The 24,000-nt window shown below is 44.1% G+C and overlaps 2 protein-coding genes across 2 annotated transcripts in view; one reads left to right on the forward strand and one right to left on the reverse strand.

The window, feature by feature from the left end:
• LMX1B (LIM homeobox transcription factor 1 beta) overlaps positions 1-24,000 on the forward strand; it is a 169,768-nt gene that overhangs the window by 18,746 nt on the left and 127,022 nt on the right. The gene's annotated exons all lie outside the window — the stretch shown is intronic.
• Positions 15,093-16,263, reverse strand: LOC147013378 (protein FAM200C-like). Its single transcript, XM_085853481.1, has 2 exons — positions 15,725-16,263; positions 15,093-15,555 (listed from the first exon to the last, which is right to left on the reverse strand). Exons 1-2 carry the CDS (start codon positions 16,261-16,263, stop codon positions 15,093-15,095), a joined length of 1,002 nt encoding a protein of 333 aa, XP_085709607.1.

The raw sequence follows: 24,000 nt of genomic DNA on the forward strand, positions 1-24,000 counted from the left end.
GGGAGGGGGTAACAATTTTGGGGGTTGGAAATCACTTAAAACATGTAGAAATGCAAAAAACAATTCTCTATTTTTTTGGGGGGGGGGTAAAAAAAAATTTGGGGGGGGGGGGTTGGAAATCACTTAAAACATGTAGAAATGCAAAAAAAAAAAAGAAAAAATTTTTCTCTAACAATTTTTTTTTGTGGGGGGGGACAAAGTCCAAAATTTAATGGCATGATCCTTGGACCATACCTAACCCCCCCACCAAGTTTCGTCGAAATCCGTCGAGGAGTTTTTCCGTAATACTGTTAACAAACAAGCAAACAAACAAACAAACAGAAAGGGGCGAAAACAGTAACCTCCATCCATCTTCGAAGATGGCGGAGGTTAATAAGTACAACAAAATTAATATTTATAAAGACAAGAGGGCAATGCCTCACGTTGTAAGGAGTGCTTTTGCTGCCACAACGATGTCAATTCGGGGTTCATCGCAGCACATGCCACAGGTGTGATCACAGGTGCGAGCCAAAGGTGTTAGACGATTGAGGTAGTCGAACGTGAAACGAGATGGTCATCGGCCGATGGATGGTAAAACACTGCCGTGGTGTTCCCATCAGGTCCATGAAAATGGTCATCATACCTCAGATACCATGCACACGAACATTCACTGTTGAAAAGGAACGGCCATTGGTTGTGCATGTGGTTATACCATGCTGTGATGAACCAAACCACCAACTGGGATTGGTTGATGAAAGCATAATTAAAAGGAATGAAAGATTGTTGACACGATATTAACTGTGTACGTGTTGTTCTGCGTATTATACCACAGACACACTGTTAGCATACCTCTTCGTACCTCGCTGTTCCATGGATCTGTACAAATAATATACCTAAACTAGAGGGTTCAGAGAACATGATACCCCACACAATGTTCACGTACATTGTATACAGCACCACACTGCACTGCAAGTAATAAACTTCAATTGTTTAAAATATATATATATATATATATATATATATATATATATATATATATATATATATATATATATATATATATATATATATATATATATATATATAATGATTTTAACGATCATTAAAACAAATTGCATCCGTGTCCGAAGGAAGCGGTTCAGTTTGGTATTTTGAATATGAAATAGGCAAAGCCTAGAAACAAACGAAACCCATCAGAATTACCCATCGGAATGAATTCAAAGCGAAATTTGAGATGAATTTGAATTCAAAGCCTGTTCATGTTCAAAATATATCATTCATTTTAAACAAGAAAAACAGCAATCAGAGATTGCAGACCTTCGCCAGGACTTGTTTTTTGTGGTGTATTTTGTGTGTTGTTTGTGTACTGATGTGTTACGTAATTAATAATAGATATAACGAGAACTACCACTTTATAACAGCTGGCGGTGATGACCGGGTACCAAGACGTCCCGCTTTGATCGGACACCTGATCCTGACCCATGATGTTTATTGTTTTTCTTATTCAATTTAATTCAGAATGGGATTAAAATTAATTCAATTCAAATCAAAATGGAAGACCAAATGTGAACAGTTCTGCATTGGAGTCATCAGAAGGAACCCGAATAAGCAAAAATAAAATATGAAATCATCAGGAGGAACCTGGATAGGATTTGGGTTTCAGCTACTGCTCCTCTACCCTCAAACCCATCCGGGCACAGCCAAGTGAGCCTTATTCAAAAACAAGAAGAAAAAAAAAAAAAGAACCCAGATCAAAAAAAATTAAATCATTCTGGCTGCCAGACCATGCATCTGATCAGGTTGAAATTTAAAACATATTCCACTAAACCAGTACACTCACTCATTTTGCTGACCTGAGAAGGATGACGGGCTGAGTCAACCCCACCTGGTGTTAATGCAGCAGCCAACAGGGCTCAAACTCAGGACCCTAAGATCCCAAGCCAGCCACCCTACCCACTAAGCCAATACCAGGCACAAAGACACCTATGACATCATACAGAAATCATACTTATTCCCCATGTGGAGTACTTCCCATGTGCCAAGTTTCAATTTTTTCCTTGGTGCAGTTTCAGAGAAACAGAGGTCCAAAAATTTTCCAGTTTTCCAACATGGTTGTCACAGCACATGACCTGTGACGTCATAATTATCATTAAAGCATTATTCTGTTTCATAAGACGTTGCTCCAATGGTGAAAATTCTGTCTCAATCTGACAAGCGGGTGCAGTGAAAAATACTCATGTTCTGTGCAGACAGACAGACGGACAGATAGACAAACAGACTCAAATGACAAACAGACTCATGATTCAAATGACAGACAGATAGACAAACAGACTTCACCACTCCTCTCTCTCCTCTGGCGAGGGTAAAAAGTTGTTCCTCAGTCATAAACTGATCAGACAGACAGACGGACGACATGAACAAATTTTTCACCCCGCTTTTCGCTTCCTGTGCGCAGGGTAATAACCATAACGGCACTCGGTGGAGCGCATATCTCCGCCAGATTGAACAGTTTACATTTTGTATCCCACTGACAGTCCGGATCCTGATACTGACCTTAACCAACATCTAATCAGCTTGTTCTTGTCACCGACCTAACTCATCCACCAAGTTTTTTGATAATCCTGCCACAACTTTGAAATGTCGTGCAATATCACGTCCCGTCTGCTGGCATTAGTTGGTCGATGTTAAGTTCCAATTGTGTTCTTCACAAAGAGTAGGCAAGCTATCACTGGCACCATGAACAAGTTCCAAATTCCTGCTTTAACATACAGAGGACACTACTGGCACAGCCAGCAGTGTCCCCTAACCCTAACCCTAACCCAAACGCTGAAGTGATGTCAATGGAGAGGGAGCAGCAAGTGCAGGCAGTGGGGAGAGTGTAGCGAGTGGTGAAGGTGCGGTGAGTGCAGGCAGTGGAGAGTTGCCCTCGGTGTTTTATCGTCACAAACAATCATTTTACGAAACAAAAAAATTAAAGGAATAATTACAGGCCCCTATTATGTCCAGGCCCAGGGATAGTTACCGGGCTTGCTCCCCCCTCGTGGCGCCCTTGGTTGCAGTGAGTGAGACATGGTTTCAGGAGGAGAGTAACTGGAGGACAGGATTAGAAGGCTACAAGGTGTATCGGTGTGATAGGAAGGAGAAAATAGGAGGAGGAGTTAGCAATCTGTGTAAAGGACAACATTGTATCAAGAAAAAGAGGTGACGTGGAGGAATCTGTGTTGGTAGAGATTAGAGATTGTAAAAACAGTAAGATACTGGGAGGATGCTTTTATGGGGCTCCAGGTGGGAAGGAAGAGGAGGAAGGAAGAGTACATGAAGAATTCAAAAGGGCATGTGGTAAGGGAAGAGTTGATTATGAGGGATTTTAACTTGCCAGGGATAGATTGGGTCCAGGAACAGGGAAAGGGTAGAGCGGATGAGGATTTCCTAGTTTTATTCCAAGATTGCTTTTTAACCCAGTTTGGAGATAAGCCCACGAGGGGGAGTGGAGTGTTCGACCTCCTTTTAAGTAACGATCCCAATATGGTGGAGGTGGTCGAGGTCAGGGATTATTTCAGAGCAAGTGACCATAACATTGTGTGTGCAAAGATTCTGTTAAAGGTTGGAGTTCAGGAGAGTAGGGTAAGGCTATTAGATGTCAGGAAGGAAAACTTTGAGGGTTTGAGGAGAGAGTTGGGTGATGTGGATTGGGAGACTCCAACAACAGGACAATCAGCATCAGAGAAATGGGAAACCATTAAGGACCAAATGTGTCGAGTGTAGAGCAAGTATATTCTAATGAGGTGTAAAACTCGAAGCAGAAAGAGACCAGGGTGGTTGAGCAGTGAGATGAGGAATGCTGTTAAAGAGAAGTAAAAAGCATTTATTAGGTTTAAAATAACAGGACTGGAGTTAGATTTATATCACTATCGGAGTAAACAGAGGCAAGTTCAGAAAATAACTCGGCAAGCCAAAAGAGAGTACGAGAAGGACATGGCTAAGAATATTAAACATAATAGCAAGACATTCTTTAAATGAACTTGTGGGGTATGCATACACATCATAAGTAATATCAAACCGTGCTTCACCATCGTCTTAGGTCGCACACCTGCAGTGAGCACACCAAGGTTGCACTTATTTTCGGATATTTTCATTTACGGATGCCTTCGATGGTTCTGTGATTTTTTTCCCCCCGGTGTATCGGCTTCGATGCCCATCAGCACACAAAATTTCAGCTTTCTACATCACACGGCTTTATATATTAGATAACGGGAAAAGAACAGGTTAGGATTGGTGTGGGCCCATTGAGGAATATCACCGGGAGAGTGGTTAGTGATGAAAGTGAGATAGCAGGCTTATTAAACAGGTATTTTGCTTCAACTTTTACACAAGAACAGTCAGGAGAATTGCCAATAGCTGAGAGTATCTATCGAGGAGGTGAGGAAGGGCTTTTACACAAGATCCAGGTTGGAGTGGAGGAAGTAAAGGAACAGCTAAGTAATCTAAGAGAAGATAAGGCTCCGGGTCCAGATAATATGCACCCAAGAGTGTTGATGGAGGTAGGTGTGCAGGTAAGCGAGATGTTAACGGATTTTTTCAATATTTCCCTGGAGTCAGGACAGGTACCGGAGGATTGAATAGTAAATGTAACACCATCATTTCAGAAAGGATCCAGAGAAGAATTGGGAAACTATAGACCTGTTAGTTTGACTTCCGTTGTGGGGAAGGTGTTTGAGACATTAATTAAGGACCAGATGAGGAACCATTTGAATAAATACAAACTAATTAAAGGTAGTCAGCATGGGTTTACCAAAGGTGGTTTCTGTTTAACAAATCTTTTAGAGTTCTATGAAGCAGTGTCTGATTTTGTGGATGAGGGAGAGGCAGTGGACATAGTATATCTTGACTTTAAGAAGGCATTTGATAAGGTACCACATCGGAGGTTGTTAGCCAAAGTGAGGGCTTGTGGAGTGGCTGGTCAGATAGCTAACTGGATTGCAAACTGGCTTCGTGGTAGGAAGCAAAGAGTGGCTGTGAGTGGGAGGATGTCTTGCTGGGAGGATGTAAGTAGTGGGGTACCTGAGGGATCAGTACTCAGATCATTACTATTCATTATTTACATCAACGATTTGGATAGTGGGGTAAAGATTAAGCTTTCCAAACTTGTCGATGACACAAAGCTTGGAGGTAAGATTGATAGCAGAGGGGGGTGGTGATCAGATTCAGGAAAGTATTGATACTTGCATAGATTGGGCAAAAGATTGGCAGATGGAATTTAACCTGAGCAAGTGTAAAGTGTTGGGGATGGGAAAGAACAATGAAAATAGAGATTACAGGATGTAAGGGGTAATTTTGGAGTGTGTCAGACAGGAGAAGGATCTGGGGGTGGTAATAGATATGGGAGGTGAGCAGGCAGCACAGTGCCAAGCCATAGTTAAAGCGAATTGTGTTTTGGGTTGTATTCGGAGGGGGATCATTTATAAATCAAAAGAGGTGGTGTTAACATTGTACAGGAATTTAGTGAGGGCCACATCTAGAATATTGTGTACAGTTTTGGTCACCACAACTCAGGAAGGACATACATGCCATAGAGAGGGTTCAGCGCAGGGTTACTAGATTGATTCCGGGCCGAGCTAGACTCAGCTGTGAGAAGCGGCTGAAGGAGACAGGGCTTTATTCATTAGATAGGAGACGGTTACGAGGAGATCTGATAGAGATGTTTAAGATAATGAAAGGTATTGATAAAATAAGTGCAGATTAATTATTCAACAGACTAGACAGTAATAGAACCAGGGCCCGTAGCCTGAGTGTAAAGAAGAGGAGAGTTAAGACGATAGTAGGGTTGGGGACTTTCACTCAGAGTGGTTAATGCATGGAATGGTCTCCCTGGAAAGGTAGTGGCAGCAGAAAAAGCAGATAAGTTTAAATTAGAATTAGATAGGTACCTAGATGTTATGGAGATGGAGGGGTGTAGGGATGTTGACAGGACTTTTAGGGAGTTTGAGCATTGATGGGTGATTGTGTGCATGTGTACGGAGTGCTGTCTGTGAGGGTCTCATCAAGGGGTGGTGTGTGTGGTCGATGGTGTGTGTGTGTTTCACAGAAGAAGTGCCTTCGTCCACTCCCCCCCCCCACACCCTCCCTTCCCTTCAAACAAAAAAAATCACACAAAACACAAAAAAATAGAACATTTTGCGTTTTCCTTTTTCTGTATAAATTGGTCAGGTGTTGATGTGGTGCAGGCATGATGGGCCGAATGGCCTCCTCCTGCATCTAATTCCTTGTGTATTCTTGTGTTTCACAAGTGCAACTCCCCCTCATGGATGAAGGCAAAACGAAACAAAGAATCCTCGTAATTAAGTTCCAAGTTCTTCCTCCAAGAGTGTCAGGAAGGGCATAGTGCTGTACATCATGTAACGCAGTTAAGGTTTGCTGTTATTGAATAGAAGAGAAAATGGTACTGATCCGTTGGGCTGCCAGTGTTGCTGAAAATTGCGTATCTCGTGTTCCGAGCCGTCGGACATTGGCCTGTTCCAGCTGTCGGACATAAACCATGTGACCATGAGTAATATTGTTGTTTTTTTAAAACTCAAAACTTTTTTATCGCCAATTTTACAATACAGATCGGACTAGTATTCTCCTGACTTCATCATCATTCTTGGTTCGTCGACGGACACCACACACACCCTACGAAGAGGTATGGGACATAATTTTATTAACACCAACACAACAAGCCTCGACGTGCATCCATCTGATGTTCTCTCTGCACCCTCATCACCACCAGGCCACTTACTCTCACTTCTGCACCCAGTTATTGACAGGTTGGAGGTGGGATTGTCTGCCACTGCAGGCCTCGTGCGTTCCCCTCGCTCTATCAGCTATTACAGTCGTTCTCGAGCCAGACCGCTTGGTCTAACCCTAACACTGCTTGGTAGAGATGTGCTCTGATTAGCTAAGCTGGAATTGATGGATCCACAGCAAATTTAAACTGAACGATACAAAATATGGTCCAAAATGGAGATCTACGATAATTGGCGACATTGGTCGTACTCATTTCCTTTTGACCCTCGCCAAAGGAGAGGGTATTGCATTTGGGTCCATTTGTTTGTTTGTCTGTTTTTTACTTGCAAAATCGAAGATTTTTCAAGTAAGTATATTGGTCTGTCGATTTTGCTATTCTATCTGTCAGTCTGCTTGTTGGGTCGCCAAAATAGTTGACCTTTATTGTCAGTAATTCTGTCTGTTTGTTTGGATGTTTGTTCGTTTGTCATCAGCATAATTGGTAGTAAACCTGGGCGGATTTTGACCAAACTCGGGTGGTAGGTACATCTTATGACCTCGTGCTTTGGAAATTGTGATCGTTGCTAGGGACGCTTTGGTTCCCTAGCAACAGCCGAAAAACCTTCAAAATCGCTACCGTTCACGCGAAATCAATTCCGAAAGCCATTATCCCACATAGGCTTATGAAATTTGGCATGCATCATCTACAGGTGATGCTCTACCAAATATATTCCGGTTTTTGTGATATATGGAATACTTTACCCACAGTGCCCCCTACAAATGGGGTATGCCCGAAAATTGGCGAAAATTGAAGGCCCCCTAGCGACAAATGAATGCATCGATCCAAATGAAACTTTGCAAGTTCATAGCACGCAATAAGTACTACAACTTTGCCTCAGGACATATTGACTGATTTCGCTTAGGTCAGGGGTCAAATGGCAAAAATCGATAATATGCGAGAGCTGGAGGTGCCTTCGCGCCAAATGCTACTCCTCCAAGGGTTATGGTCAGATGGTCATGAAAATTCACACTTATCGTCTGGAATGCATTGTGCACAAACAATCGAGCCGGATTTTCGATTTAGATCTTTGTTCACCCACAGCACCCCCTCAAAGTTTGGGATTTCTCATATCAAACCGCATTTTCGGTACTTTTCATTCAAATGGATACCGAGTAGTTATCAGTAGATGGAACCCGATGAGATTTGGTATGCATAATCTTAAGGTGATTCTCTATCCGCTATATGACATCCATTTTTTTCTATATCTTATAGTTTCCAAATGGTAACCCTCTCAACTTGGGTGTCCGAGGGCCATTGAGCATTCCCGCTGAAAATTCAAAGTACACTAGCTCCAAGACGGTTGAACGGAATTGAATGAATCTTTACATGCTTATAGACCGTAATGAGTACGACAACTTTGCTCATTTGCATAATGACCTATCTCGAGTAGGTCAAGGGTCAAAGGTCAATAAGTGCATTTTTCGGGCAAAATTACCATTCAAGGCACCCTTGCTCCTACACGGATTAACCGATACGAATGAAAGTTCATAGGTACATAGTACTCAATGAGTACTACAACTTTGCTTCAAGACATATTGACATATCTCGGCTAGGTCAGGGGTCAAAGGTCAATAAGTGCATTTTTCTGGCAAAATTACCATTCAAGGCACCCTTGCTCCTACACGGATTAACCGATATGAATGAAAGTTCATAGATACATAGTACTCAATGAGTACTACAACTTTGCTTCAGGACATATTGACATATCTCGGCTAGGTCAGGGGTCAAAGGTCAATGAGTGCATTTTTCGGGCAAAATGATCATTCAAATCCCCCTTGCTCCTACATGGGTTAACCGATACTAATGAAAGTTCATAGGTACAGAGTACTCGATGGGTCCTACAACTTTGCTTCAGGACATGACCTATCTCGGCGAAGTCAGGGGTCAAAGGTCAATGAGTGCGTTGTTCGTGCAAAATGATCATTCAAAGCCCCCTTGCTCATACACGGGTTAATCGATTCGATTGCAATTTCGTAAGTACTTAGTACTAGATTAACTCAGATCAGGGGTTAAAGGTCATCGGATGCTCAGCGACCCATGGCCGCCTACCGGCTTGTCTGTCTGTTTGTCTGTCTCTTTATCGCCTACAGGTCACAATTCTAAACTGATCGTCATGAAACTTTACCAAGTTGTAGAGAGGGAGTGTCAACTGAGAAGCCTATTGATTTTGAGGTCAAAGGTCATCTTGAGGTCAAATTTCTGAAATTGTGAATTTTTCATCCAATTGACTTGAAATTGACTGTCAGGTCAGGTTCGATCTGTGACCTGCTACAGGTACCATGTAAACCTGTACTAACCTGTTCCATGGTCGGGTTGTCGGCGACTAAACCGCCTCCCCCACCAGGTTTTCTGGTGAGGAGGGTGTTTGGATATGGACACCCAGCAGGATTAAAAACAAAACCTGTCAAAGGGCGGAGGAGCTCCTTGTGAGCCAACGGCCATCCATATCTAGTGCCCAACTGTGTCTGCGGACGTCCTCCTGCAGTTGGGTCACTTCTTATTAGGAGGTTGGTGGCAGGATTTGCACTCCGGCCACCGTAAAACCCTTCATTCCGCAAAACGCAAAAACGCAAAAAAATCTGAAAACCCACTCCGTGGGAGTACCTCCTGTGCAGCTTCCCTTCGCAGGGCAGCTCACCGGATGACGGGATTGGGGCAAAGCCTTCGGGACCCCCAATCTTTGAAAGGAGGGAAACCACGGGGTAACATCCCTGGGTCAGATTGCGGGAGAGTGTGTCGGAGTGGTGCTGAGGTGTCGTCCACCAGACGGCGGTCTCCTTGGGTTAACCTGAGGCGGTCCCTTCGGGTGGGTGCCTGGAATGTCCTATCCCTAAGAGAGGATGATCACCTGTCTCTGTTATCATCTGAGCTCAAGCGTTTGGACATCGGGATTGCAGCTCTCTCTGAGGTTCGGAGACCGGATTGCGGCGAGATAATGGTGGGTGGTTACACCTACTATTGGTCTGGTCGCTCTGATGGTTACCATACCCAAGGAGTTGCTGTAGCTGTGTCCAATAAGCTGACCCCAATGATAATTGAGGTAACACCGGTCAACGAGCGTATTATGAGATTAAGGATTCGTCACTCCTTAGGTGTCATTTCCCTGGTCTCTGTTTATGCTCCGACTGAGGCAAGTGATCTTACCGTGAAGGATGCATTCTACGCCACACTCGAGTCTGTGGTTGATCAGTGCCCCAGACGAGATACACTTCTAGTCTTGGGGGATTTCAATGCATCGACTGGAACTGATAGGGACGGTTATGAGGTGTGTGTTGGTCCCCATGGGTCAGGAACTATGAACCAGAATAGCACTAAGTTCCTTGACTCTGCAAGAAGTCATGGACTTAGGGTGGCTGGTTCATGGTTTCAGCGCCCACAAGCTCATCGCTGGACTTGGTATTCCAACGCTGGCGGTGCGGCAAAGGAGATTGACCATGTCCTCATTGACGGTCGTTGGAGGATGATCCAGAACTGCAGGGTCTACCGGAGTGCTCAGTTCCTCAATACTGACCACAGGCTTGTTGTAGCAACTCTAAAGCTGCACCTTAAATCCTGGAGAATGGTACCATCCCAGCCGAGGCTGGATGTTGCCAAGCTCAGGGATGAGAGAGTAGCTAAGGAGTTTGCGAACAGGCTGAGTGGACACTTGGGGGGTCTGGGTGCTTTGGGGGGTCCTGAAGAGTTGTGGAGCGCCTTCAAGACCACCGTCCTTGATGTTGCCGGTGGATGCCTTGGAGCTCACCGCAGGGCAAAGAAGAATTTTGTCTCTCAAGGGACACTGGATACCATTGACCAGAGTCGCAGGGCCAGGCTGAATGGCAGAGCTGAGCTGTTCAGGGAGCTGAGGCGTAAAACTGTACGTGCACTGAGGGTGGACAAGGAGGCCTATGTGCGAGGAATCTGTGAGGGGGTAGAGCATCACCTGTGGACAGGTGATTCTCATCCCGCTTACAGGGGAATTCGCGCATTACGTTCATCCAAGCCCATCCCTCGGAGCACTACAGTTCGAGCAGAGAGTGGTAGGCTCTTGACAGAGGAGTCTGAAGTGAAGGCCCGCTGGGCCGGTTACTTTGAGCGGTTGTACCAGGCTGATCCCCCAACTGTCGAGTTGGACGTCAAGGGTGTTACAATCCCTGTTGCTGAACCTCCAATCAACTGTGGTCCACCCACGCTTGTGGAAACACGGGCTGCGGTGAACCAGTTGAAACGGGGCAAAGCTCCAGGGATCTGTGGCATCCATGCCGAACTTCTCAAGGCTGGTGGAAATGCTGCACTCGTGTCGTTGCATGCAGTTTTGTGCTCTGCCTGGAACACAGGCATCATCCCAACTGACTGGAAGAGGGGCCTTGTTGTCCCTCTCTGGAAAGGGAAGGGTGATCGCCAAGACTGCAACAACTACCGAGGGGTGACGCTGCTCTCAGTGCCGGGCAAGGTCTTTGCTCGGATAATTCTCGATATGGTTCGCCACCATCTGCTTGAGCACCAGCGTCCAGAGCAGTCAGGCTTTACACCAAAGAGGTCAACGATTGACCGTATCCTTGCACTTCGTGTCCTCACCGAACGCAGACGAGAGTTTCGGCAGGGGCTGCTTGCAGCGTATGTTGATCTCTGTAAAGCGTTCGATTCAGTGAATCGGGATGTCCTCTAGAGGATTCTTGGTCTTCGTGGGGTGCCACCAAAACTGATCGATCTGATGTCTAAACTCTACTCTGGTACTGAGAGTGCTGTGAAGTGTGGTGGTGCCATCTCTGACTTATTTCCAGTTGTTACTGGAGTTCGTCAGGGATGTGTACTTGCCCCCACACTTTTCAGCACTTGTATGGACTGGATTCTAGGGAGGATGTCGGAGAGATCAAGTTGCGGTGCGTCATTTGGGAATGTCAAGATCTCGGACCTTGACTTTGCAGATGATGCAGTCATCTTTGCGGAGACTTTAGACATCCTCTTGGGGGCCCTCGAGGTGCTGAATGAGGAGTCGGAGCCGTTGGGATTACGGGTTTCTTGGGTCAAAACTAAGATCCAGGCTTTCGGTGACATCTTGGATGCTGCTGTCCTGTCTGTGTCTGTTTGTGGTGAGGATGTTGAGGTCGTGGAGAGATTCACTTACCTTGGCAGTGATATTCATGTCTCTGCTGGCTGCGAGTCAGAGGTCAATAGATGTCTGGGTCGGGCCTGGGGAGTCATGGATTCACTGGATCATGGGGTGTGGCGCTGCCAGTACCTGTGCGGGAGGACGAAAGTCCGAGTCTTCAGGTCCTTGGTACTTCCAGTCTTGCTCTATGGGTGCGAGACTTGGACTCTGACCAAGGATCTGAGACGGAGACTTAATTCCTTTGGTACCAGGTCTCTTCGGAGAATCCTTGGCTATCGCTGGTCGGATTTTGTGTCCAACGAGCGGTTGCTGAGAGAGACTCGGATGAGATTTGTTACCTGCATAGTCCGTGAGCGTCAGTTGCGGCTGTATGGACATGTGGCTCGTTTTCCTGACTCTGATCCTGCTCACCAGATTCTCTCAGCGAGGGAGTCTCATGAGTGGAGGAGGCCAGTGGGTCGACCACGTGCCTCATGGTTGCAACAGGTTGACCATCATCTCAAGGAGATGGTGATGGGCCTGGCATCTGCCTGGGGGATGGACAGACGGAGGCCCCTGGAGTACCGGCGGAAAGTGGACGCAGCGACGTGCTGTTCTGGCACATGCTCCCATACCTGACCTGACCTGACTTGAAAGTTGAACACGATTTGTGTCGTCCATCACTGACTTGCGAAAGCAACTGTGTTTGAGGTTAAAAGGTCAAAGGTCAACTAAGGTCAAATTTCTAAAATCATCAATTTCAATCTGAAAAATAATCAATTTTCATCTGATTGACCTGAACTTTGATTAAGATTATGAATTTTTATCTTCATGAAATGGATAGTTTCATGTATCCATGGCAACCTTTGGAGAGGGGGTAGATCTTGCAAGTATCATGCCCTGCACAATGTCCTTGTCTTGTTTGTTTGTTTGTTCGCACAGAACTTTTGTGTTTTTCTCCTCAGCCACTTGTCGGATTGAGATGAAATTTTCCCCATTGGTGTATCTACTAATGTAGAATGTTCTAATGATAATTATGATGTCATAGGTCACGTGGTGTGGCAGCCATATTGGAAAAACAGACAAAACTTTGGACCGCTGTATCTCTGCAACTACACCAACGAAAAAATTGAAACTTGGTACATAGCAAGTACTCCTCATGGCGAATGAGTTTGATTTTTATGACGTCATAGGTGCCCTCGATATGACGTCATAATTGCACATGTAGAACACCACATTCGATCAGTATGAAAAATGTTGAGGGTCATCTAGGGATAAAATAGTCCACAAAAAAAAATTAATTATGTCATCGGTCACGTGATTTGGCAGCTATATTGTTTGTTTGTTTTTTAACCTTCAAATATCTTCCTTCGCTGAAGTGGCTGAACAAATCGAGGCGAAACATTACATGTTTGACCGCCTGTCCATGAGGAACAACAGGGTCACACATATGACATTATAGGTCACATGGTTGGCAGTCATTATTAGATTTACCCTAAAACCTACAAAAATACACCACTCAAAAGAAGTCCTGGTGAGAGTCTGCAATCTCTGATTGCTCTTTTTCTTGTTGGATTTGTCTCAATGAACGACGTTTGTAACAGTACCATTTCTTTTCTTTTTTTTAAATCTCTCTCGAATCGCTCTCAACTCGACACGCCTGCATTTCAGGGAATTTATGACTGAACGGTACTTTATGGCACTTGTCGAAGATCCAAATGACTCTTTGGACATTTTTGTCAAGTCATTGTGGGTTAATGTTAATTGCATCCATCTTGAGGAGATTTTAGATGCGATCGATCATCAGGGTTCATGTTACCTACATTCTTCCCTTTCATGATGACATTCCATAATATTGTATGCCTGGTGTTGGCTTAATGGTTTGGGTGGTAGGCTTGGGATCCCAGGGGATCCCAGGGTCCTGAGTTCAAATCCTGCTTGGCTGTTGAACTAATACCAGGGGTGGTTGACTCAGCCTGTCATCCTTCTCAGGTTGGCAAAATGAGTACCAGCTTGCTGGGATGATTGAGCCATTCAAGTATTCTATGTTGGAGTGGTGACCTGTCCAGGATTGTGCCCAATAGCTCAAGAGACTGCTTCAGCAGTACTGATGCTCTGCACAAAGTATGGTCCAAATGGATGAATGGATTCCACGATATTGAATTTACGGGTGGTTGAAACCATCTTTGTCAGTCCACACTCTCTCAAACAACTCATTGGAGCTCTTTTCCTCTGGTCTCTCTGAGACTGTGCTCTCAATATTTTTACTGTGTTGATGAAATGCACAGTTATGCAAATCAGACAATATTTGTGCAATTCTCAGAATTGGAAAGGGCTTGCCATGGCTTTAGTATAGGGCAGCATTTGTTATAGGATAGCATACATTATGCAGATGCTATTTCCAGGCGTGACACCAGTCTGTGAGCTGACCCTTTTAACAACACATTGGTACGTGCAAGTAGTGCTCAGATCATCCTGAGAGCTCATGCCTAAGTTCAGATGATTTACCTACGGAGCACTTTCCATGATGAACTAAAGCAGCACTCGATAGAGCGCATACCTTCGCCAGGCTGAACAGTTCACGTTTTGAATCCCACTGATAGGCCGGACTGGTGTTGGCTAAATGGATATGGTGGTGGACTTGGGATTCTAAGGTCCTGAGTTTAAATCCCGCTCTGTCATTGAATTAATACCAGGTGGGGTTGACTCAGCATGTCATCCTTCTGAGGTCGGTAAAATGAGTACCAGCTTGCTTGGATGATTGAACCATTTGAGTATCCTGCGTTGGAATGGTGACCCATCCAGAATTAAGCCAAATAGCCCAGGAGACTGCTTTGGCAACATCGATGCTCTATACCAGTGGTTCTTAACCTTTTCAGAAGCGCCGAACCCTAACAAAAACCTCCGTACACTCGCCGAACCCCTCAAATTTGACCAAAAATTTCAATTTTAATCAATACAAAAATGAAAAAGAAATTGCATCAAAATTCAAGAGTATATTTGTATAATAAGAAGAATAAATTCAATTTTAATTAATACAAAAATAAAAATCTAATTGCATCAAAATTCAAAAGTATATTTGGATAATAAAAAGAATTGGATCTTAATGCGATTTTTGTTCTTGTTGTTTTTGAGCCGATCTGGGAAATGCGTGGCTTTGTTTTGGCAAGGGCCACCCTCGTATCACTTTCACATGCAAGTCTGCTCCTTTTCTTTGTTTTAATGTCCAGCAGTTTCGAAAATGCATGCGATGAGAGGATACCCTTCCATTTGGTGGACCCAAAACGTTGAGAGCGTTGTTGTGCCGAAGAGTTGTTGTTGAGTCTGGCTCTGCTGAAGTTCGATGAGGTCGTCGAGGTATTGATCGTTGACATCTGCCATTGCAACGCCGAAAGTAAATGGCTGTCTCACCCATGCTGGGTGTTGTGCTTGGTCAGAGAAATATCCATCGAATGACTTTCCCAGCTCATCCAAGTGCATGGCAATCGCTTGCTTCGGTTCCCTTGGTATAGCAGTGCCTCCAACTTCAGAATCATCTTCAATTCCGCTCACGCACTCGTCCAGTAGCGGAAAGTTCGCGAAGTTGTCCTTCGCTGTTCGCCGCCTCCACAACGGTAACTTCTTTCGAAAAGCGCTCAGCTTTTCTTCAGCTTTGATGACATTCACTCCACCCGCCCTGCATCTGGCAATTGAGATGGTTGAGTGCGTCGAAGATGTCAGCCATGTACGTCAAGGCTAGGATGAACTTTGATTCTTCGAAATGAGTTGCATGGCGATGCTGGTGCTGAAACAGGGCTAATTCTACACGCAAGGCAAAAACACGCCTTGGTACCTTCCCTCGTGATAACCACCGAACGTCAGAGTGGTATAGAAGGACTTCGAATTCAGAGCCGATTTCATTGCACAGCTCTTTGAAGATGCGATGATTCAGAGCACTGCTTCGCACGTAATTCTCAGCTTCAACGACGATTTTCAGAACATCGGCCAGTTCTGGAGTCAGAGTTTTTGATGCCAGCGCGTGTCTGTGCAGGACACAATGCGTGACGATGACGTGCGGTGCATCGGTCTTCACCAGCGCTCCAAAACCGGAGTTGCGCCCCAGCATGGCTGGAGCCCCGTCCGAGCAAACTGCAGACACCATGTTCCACGAAAGACCGTTGCTTCTGAAGAAGTCGTCCACAAGTTTCTTCACGTCAGCTGCTTTAGTCGTTGTTGTGAGAGGCTTGCAGAACAGAACCTCTTCCGTGATGTCGTCTCCCTTGACATAACGCACAAATACGATGAGCTGGCTCAAATTAGAAACGTCAGTGGTCTCGTCGAGTTGAAGCCTGAATTTTGTTGGATTCGCGACTAAATTTGCAACTACCTGGGCGAGGATATCATCGCTCATGTCGTCGATTCTGCTGCTGATGGTGTCATTTGAGAGTGGGAACAAGAGACAACTTTTCTTCAGCAGCTTTTCCAAGCATGATGTTGGCCATCTTCAATGCTGCCGGTTTGATGAGTGTTTCGCCAATGGTGTGTGGTTTGCCCTGTTTTGCCATTAGATCCGCAACTTCATACGAGGCGCTGAGGATCGGTTTGTCAATTGGAATGAAGTTGTGAGCGGGCAAAGTAGCCCTTACGTCGAATCGAGCTCTTTGGAATTTGAATTCATCGAGCGTTGCGTCCTTGTCCTGTCCCTCGCCGTGTAATTTTATGAAGTGTTCCCGTAATTTCGCTGGTACAAGGCTGGAATTGCTCAACTTCACATAGCAAAGCATGCATTGAGGATGCAGAGTTCCGTTCTGCTCCGTGGTATCCGTGAACCCGTACCGCACGTAATCCTCCGACCATTTCCTTTTCTTATTTGACATCCTGATCCTGAAAAAAGAAAAGAAACAAAATTAAGTTAGACTGAAAGCAAATTATAGCAAAATTGCAATGCGTTTCGGAGGGCTTTCACCGAACCCCTGAGACTGGCTCACCGAACCCCTGGGGTTTGGTCGAACCCAAGTTTAGAACCACTGCTCTATGCAGAGTATGGTCCCAATGGATGGAAGGAAGGATGGATCGGCTGGAACTGGATTTGCACCTGAACCAAAATCTAATTGGCTTGTTCTTGTCACCGAACCAACTCATCCACCATGTTTCCTCCGAATCCGTCCATAACTTTTTGACATATCGCATTATATATCGCTTTTAGCCCCCATCACTTAATGATGAAAAATCACTTTTCCGATAAAAAATATCAATCGGATAAAATAAAAATTAATGCATTCGAATCTTTAGCAAAATCCAATCAATTCTTCCTTGTCACACATCCAACCTGTCCTCCAACTTTTATCCAAATCCATTCATAACCTTTTGAGATATCCTCCTCCCAGGCAAGCAAACAGACAAACAGACAGACAGGGCTGGAAACATAACCTCTGTTCGGTGGTGGAGGTAAAGAAATATTAAAACCCTGAAAATGTCAGGCATCCATCACGGCATGACCTTCAGTATCATGGGCACCGCACTCTCTGAGAATGTTACGTAGTATCCAATGATGACGTAGTTTCACGATATATGGAAGCAGAAGTCTCATTGTGCATGTTTAATTCAACGCAAGATAGCTGGCATGGTGAACCTCTAAAGTGTAACTTTAACACGGAGTCGATCTGGAGTCGAATGTATCATTACGGAGCAGTAACTGCCTATCATTGAGCATTCTACTGAGCAGAAGGGTCCATTATATGTCCTTTATGACACGAAATTATTTAATTACATACCTTTCCCCCATGCCTTGTTCAAATCCCTCCCCGCTTCTTTGCCATTTCTTAATCCCCCACCACCCACACTCCGCTTGTCCCCCAACCCTTAACGCCAACACTCATCATCCAAGAGGATATGAGTTTAATAAAACGTGAGCAGATGTGGCCACTTTTTGCCACCAGCGTGCTCCGCTCTGCCTCCTGTTCTCATCCCATGTGGTTTGAGTTCCGTTCAACCATTCTTTATGGTATATATGACGTCATTATCCTATCCGGGTGTCTATTTTGCGTTATGCGTGGAAAATGGTCCGATTGGTTATCTTCTTTTTTTTTTCCTAATGAGCAATAACTGCATCAAGAACAATTTCCTGGTGAGGAAAAGAAATGTTATACACTCGCATATCTTTCTAACCCCTTGCTCTTCCAGCTAAAGAAATCTGCATAAAGCAACTAAATGAAGCTTTCTTTAGTTGGAAGTGCAAGAGGGTTGATTATAAAGAGCCTAAGCACCTGAGGATGATTAGGTGAGAGTCATTTGGTTGGTCCCTCCAATTTTGGGTGATTAGAGCATCTGCTCTGAGTCTAGGAGGTCCGTGGTGCAAACCCAGGCTGAGTCACACCCAAGACTTTGAAAATGGTACGTGCTGCTTCGTTGCTTGATGCACAGCATTTAAAAGATCTCTATGTAGACATACTCTATCTCGAGATTTCAACACATCTGGCATCCCACTTTGTTCTCCAAACTGTCTGCCCCATCAAAGGCCACTGACTCACTGACTTCCTCTACTCTTGTAGCCAACGTGTGGCTGTCAACAGAATCCTTTCATGTTCTCTCCCTGTCAAAGATGGAGTGTCCCAAGGCAGTATTCTAGGCCTAGTCCTATTCCTGATCATCATCAATGATCTCTTTGACCCTCTGTAAAATCCACCTTGTGCCGTGACATCCCTCATCCTTCAGACAGGCGGGATGCAGTCTCTTCCCTCTCTTCAAACCATGACAAAATCACAAGCTGATCAAACACTTAGACTATGTCTTTCAATCCTGACAAAGCTCATACTCATACTCTCACTATCTCTCTCCAAAAGCACCATCTGGCAAACTATCCTACCTACTTTCTTAACAATCCTCTTGAGGAAACAGTGGGGTCACTCAAACTCCTGGGTCTCACTCTCAGCCATGGTCTTTCTTGGGCAAACCACATATCAAAGTTGGCCTCCAAAGCCAGTTGTTGACCGAGCATCCTCCATCGTACAAAGTCCTTCCTTGACACACCTGAACACCCATACACATACAAGTCCTTCATCCACAGTTTTATGGAGTAAGTACTACCATGAAAACAAACAGGAGTAAGTGCTGCCATAAGTACTGCCACAGTTTGATGCCATGAAAACAAGGCCTTCAAGATCATTGGAATCTCCTGTGCTGAAGCTGAGTCTATGGGCCTATCACTTTCCCATCACAGACAGGTCTGTTGTCTCTTTGTCTTCCACTGCTTCCTCTCTGGTCTTGCACCCTCTGGTTTTTCCATGCTTTGTCCTCCACAGGTTTCTGCAGGCACACGTGGGCCACCATCAACACCCTTCTTGTGAAACTACCTAAATCCATAATCGCCGCGAAGCTCCACTCATTTGTTCCTCTTTTGGTCTGCCTGTGGAACCAACTTATGCATTCTCTTCAATCACATTATTCCCTCCAAGTTTTCAAGACAGCTGTTCACCACCCTCTCAAATCATCCCCCATTCAAAGGCATGATCTTTTCTACCCCCCGTCGTCACCCCAAATAGCCACAAATAACCAGGGGATGGTGATCACGATGGTGGGAATGACAGTGGGGTTGGGGGCGGGGGGGGGGCGGAGGGAATATAAAATAAAAAAATAATTATATACAAGAGATGACAAAACTGATGGCGTCACACACCGGACTCAAGCACAGACGGGGATGGGAACGTGAACTGGGTAGGCCTTAGCAATGGCTGGAAAGTATGAGAGTGATCAAGGTTAATGTGAACTTTTAATTAGAATGCGTAGAAACTGGAATGGCACTCGGTGGAGCACATACCTTCACTGGGCTGAACAGTTTACAATTTGTATCCCACTTCTTGGCTGGATCTACATCCGGATCATTTGTCCTTGTCACACACCAAAATCTAATCAGCTTGTTCTTGTCACTTACCGACCCAACTCACCCACCAAGTTTCATCTCAATCCGTCCACAACTTTTTCAGATATCGTGTTGTATCTATCGTTTTTGGCCCCATCACTCAATAGTGAAGGATCACTTAAATCTTCTCGGATCTGGATTCGAATCTTCACCAAAATCTAATCAATTTGTCGTCGTCACACACCCAACCCATCCACCAAATTTCGTCCGAATCCGTCCACAACTTTTTGAGATACGGTATTGTGCCCACAGACAGATAAACAGACAAGCCGGCAGGCGGCGATGGTTCGCCGAGCAGGACTGTTAGTATTGCGACACTTTGACCGCTGGCCTAGTGGAGATAGGTCATTTTGCAAATGAGTAAACTTGTACTACTCATCGGGGAGTATTCACGTGCAAAAATTTGTTTGGATCGGTTGAGCCGTTTTGCCGGTAGGGGGACTTGAATAGACATTTTGACCGAAAAATGCACTTATTGACCTTTGACCCCTGTACTAATCGAGATAGGTCATTATGCATATGAGCAAAGTTGTAGTACTCATTACGGTCTATAAGCATGTAAAGTTTCATTCCATTCGGTTCAATCTTTCTTGGAGCTAGTGTACTTTGAAGTTTCAGCAGGAATGCTCAATGGCCCTCGGACACCCAAGTTGAGAGGGTTACCATTTGGAAACTATAAGATATAGAAAAAAATGGATGTCATATAGCGGATAGAGAATCACCTTAAGATTATGCATACCAAATCTCATTCAATTCCATCTACTGTTAACTACTCGGTATCCATTTGAATGAAAAGTACCGAAAATGCGGTTTGAAATCGGAAATCCCCAAAGTTCAAGGGGGTGCTGTGGGTGAACAAAGATCTAAATCGAAAATCTGGCTCGGTCCTTTGTGCACAATGTATTCCAGACGATTAGTGTGAATTTTCATGACCATCCGACCATAACCCTCGGAGGAGTAGCATTTGGCGCGAAGGCACCTCCAGCTTTCGCATGTTATCGATTTTTGCACTAATTGACCTTTGACCTCTGACCTAAGCGAAATCGGTCAATATGTCCTGAGGCAAAGTTGTAGTACTCATTGAGTACCATGAACTTGCAAAGTTTCAATCGTATCGATGCACTCACCTGGTCGCTAGGGGGCCTTCAATTTTTGCCAATTTTCACGCATACCCTAATTGTAGGGGGCGCTGTGGGTAAAGTATTCCATATATCAGAAAAACCAGAATATATTTGATAGAGCATTACCTGTAGATCATTCGTGCCAAATTTCATAACCCTACGTGGGATAATGGCTTTCGAAATTGATTTCGCGTGAACGGTACCGATTTTGAAGGTTTTTCGGTTGTTGCTAGGGAACCAAAGCGTCCCTAGCAACCATCACAATTTACAAAGCACTCGGTCATAAGATGTACCTACCACCTGAGTGTGGTCAAAATCTTCCCACGTTTACTACCAATTATGCTGATGACAAACGAAGAAACAAACAGACAGAATTACTGACAATAAGGGTCACCTATTTCGGCAACCCAACAGAAAGGGATGTAAACACAAACTCTGTCTACCTCCAGTGGTGGAGGCAATAAAACTTCAAAGGTGAAATTTTGTGTAATTATATTGTTTACCATGAGCAATATATTAGCCCCCCCACCCCGTTGGACTTAATCTGAAATGGGGGCTACGGATTTGGTCTCATCCGCATGTGCGTGTGTTCGTCCACAGCCATATATCGGACATGTTTGGACCAATTTTGTTCAAACCTAGCACAAAGACAATACATAATGGTATTCAAATGCTGATATGCATGTCATTTGTCTTCGACATCAGATCCAAGATGGCCGACTGGCAGCCATTTCGTTACTTAAACGTGTCCCCAACCATTTCTCAGACATGCATGGTTCGATTTTGCTCAAACTTCGCACAACCACAGTACATGACAGCATACACGTGCACCTCACTTTATTCTGTGATCTGATCAAAGATGGCTGACTGGTAGACTGATGGCCATTCTAGTTGTAAAAAAAAAAAACCCCGTTATTACGTCCTCAACCATTTCTTGGAAATGCATTTACCGATCTTTTTCAATTTTTGTCATGGAAATTTCATGGAAATTAAAAAAAATAAATTCTGATTACTCTTTTCAAATTCACTCCACCCACCTTTAAGTACAGTTTACAAAAAATGATCATACAGCATTTTCAATTGAATGATAATTTTTCTCTTGTCTACATTTATAGAATTTCTTTCATACATAAATGATTAATATTAAATGTTAAGCTGTTTGTATAATTCAGTGTTTCTCCCCCAAAATATATGAATGAACATTGAATCCCTTCTGTGCAAAATTTGAATTCCCAATTGAAATTTGGAATTGATGTTTGTGTTTCACTTCGTTGTTTAAATGGTCCAGCGAGTTGAAAATGGCCGTGAATGGTGAGCGATCTTGAGCATTGTCATTTACAACCAACTGCTATCGCTCAAGCAAACATTAAGTGTGTCGAGCGGATAATTTTGGAGGATTTCTGGATTGCTATCCGTGAAATTGCAGATTAATTAAATGCCACTGTTGGAAGTGTGAAAACAATGATTCATTCTCACTTGAAATTCAATAAGGTCAGCGCAAGACTGGCTACCAAAGGACCTCATGTTTGATCAAAAGGCCACTCGTGCGTCCATTTAAACAGAGCTTCTGGAACGTCACAGAGAGAAAAAGAAGAAGAAAATTGTGTGCTCACACTTGTTGTATCATTTCACACCAGAGTCAAAGTGAGCCAGCATGGAGTGGAGACATTTTTGGTTACCATTCATGGTTCAGCCAGAAAGTTTATGTCAATGGCGTTTTGGGTAAGTGTGAGGGTGGGTGGGGGGCTTAACAGTTTAATTCAGGAGGAATTTAATGAATGTAGGAAGACCTTCAGTCAGTGCACACTGCTATGCAATTAAAGACAGACAACGGCCAGATATGCTCTTAGTCTGTGACTTTACTGCACTGCAATGCTTGTCCTCATACAGGAAGTGTACTCTAGTGGAGATGGGTTTGGATTTCCTGAATAATTCCCCATGCAATCCAGACTTGTCATCGAGACTGGCAGGATTGCGTATGGGTATGTACACTCGCTGCTGAACTGCCGAGCCTTGTTTTGAATCTCGACCCAGCGATAAACTATCATCCTGGTGTTTTGCATGCAGTGTGAAGTATCAGCGTGTTCTCCGTCCATTGAGAGGGCTTTAAGCCTTCTGTCAGCGCTGGTCGTTGGCAGAGGTTAGAGATTCCACGGTGTCCTTCGCAAAGAGGAGGCGAGATATCTCCGAATCTGAACTCTGAACGAATCACAAATTCCTGCACCTTCAGCCAAACATGATGCCTGGCCAGTCGATTTGTGAAATACTTCGGCCAAAAATCGTTCGCCGCTCATCCGACAAGAGGGTGCGAATAATTGGGACCGTGAAACAGTACTAGTAGTAGAAGCAGTAATAGTCACTTCAGACTTGTAAACTTGTGATTTTCGTTTCTTTACACCACTCGAGGAATATCTGGGTAGCATTAAATTTACAAAGTATGATGTTAAAGCACCTGTCCTGAAATGGCTCTCAATGATTTCTAACATAGATGACATCAAGACGCTACCTCATCAATGGGCCAAGTGTATGTGTGTAGCAAGGGGGTCCCTTGGGAAATGGGTGGGATTTCATCAACCTCCCCATACCGATTGAATCTTTTTTTGGACAATACAAAGTCCACATGAACCTTGAAATGTTTTCGTACACTGAAAAAGACTAAATCTGTGCTGAGTTTCACGAGTGTGAGACCATTCCTTTATGGTTGGAGGAAAAAGTTTTGGCAAACTTGTCTTTACCAAAAGTTTGCAAACACGAACCTGTGCAGACTTGGACTCAGTTGAACGTGAACTTGGTGTACGTCAAATATCTTCTGTGTTCACACTATGATATATATATATATATATATATATATATATATATATATATATATATATATATATATATATATATATATATATATATATATATATATATATATATATATATATATATATATATATAAAGAGAAAAGCACACTGAGTCTAAAAGAATAATAAATTTCTTCACCCAAACCCTGACATTTCAGAAGAGCATTACCTTCCTTCGTCAAAGGAAAAAAATTAAACTAACACACATGTAGAGATGTTAACTGTACTTATGTCCAATGTGAATGGCTGCGTGTCATGATTGG

Source organism: Eptatretus burgeri, chromosome 14 (genome assembly GCF_056783735.1).
Source record: "Eptatretus burgeri isolate ZD-2024b chromosome 14, Ebu_testis_v1, whole genome shotgun sequence".
In the NCBI taxonomy this organism is placed as follows: domain Eukaryota; kingdom Metazoa; phylum Chordata; class Myxini; order Myxiniformes; family Myxinidae; genus Eptatretus; species Eptatretus burgeri.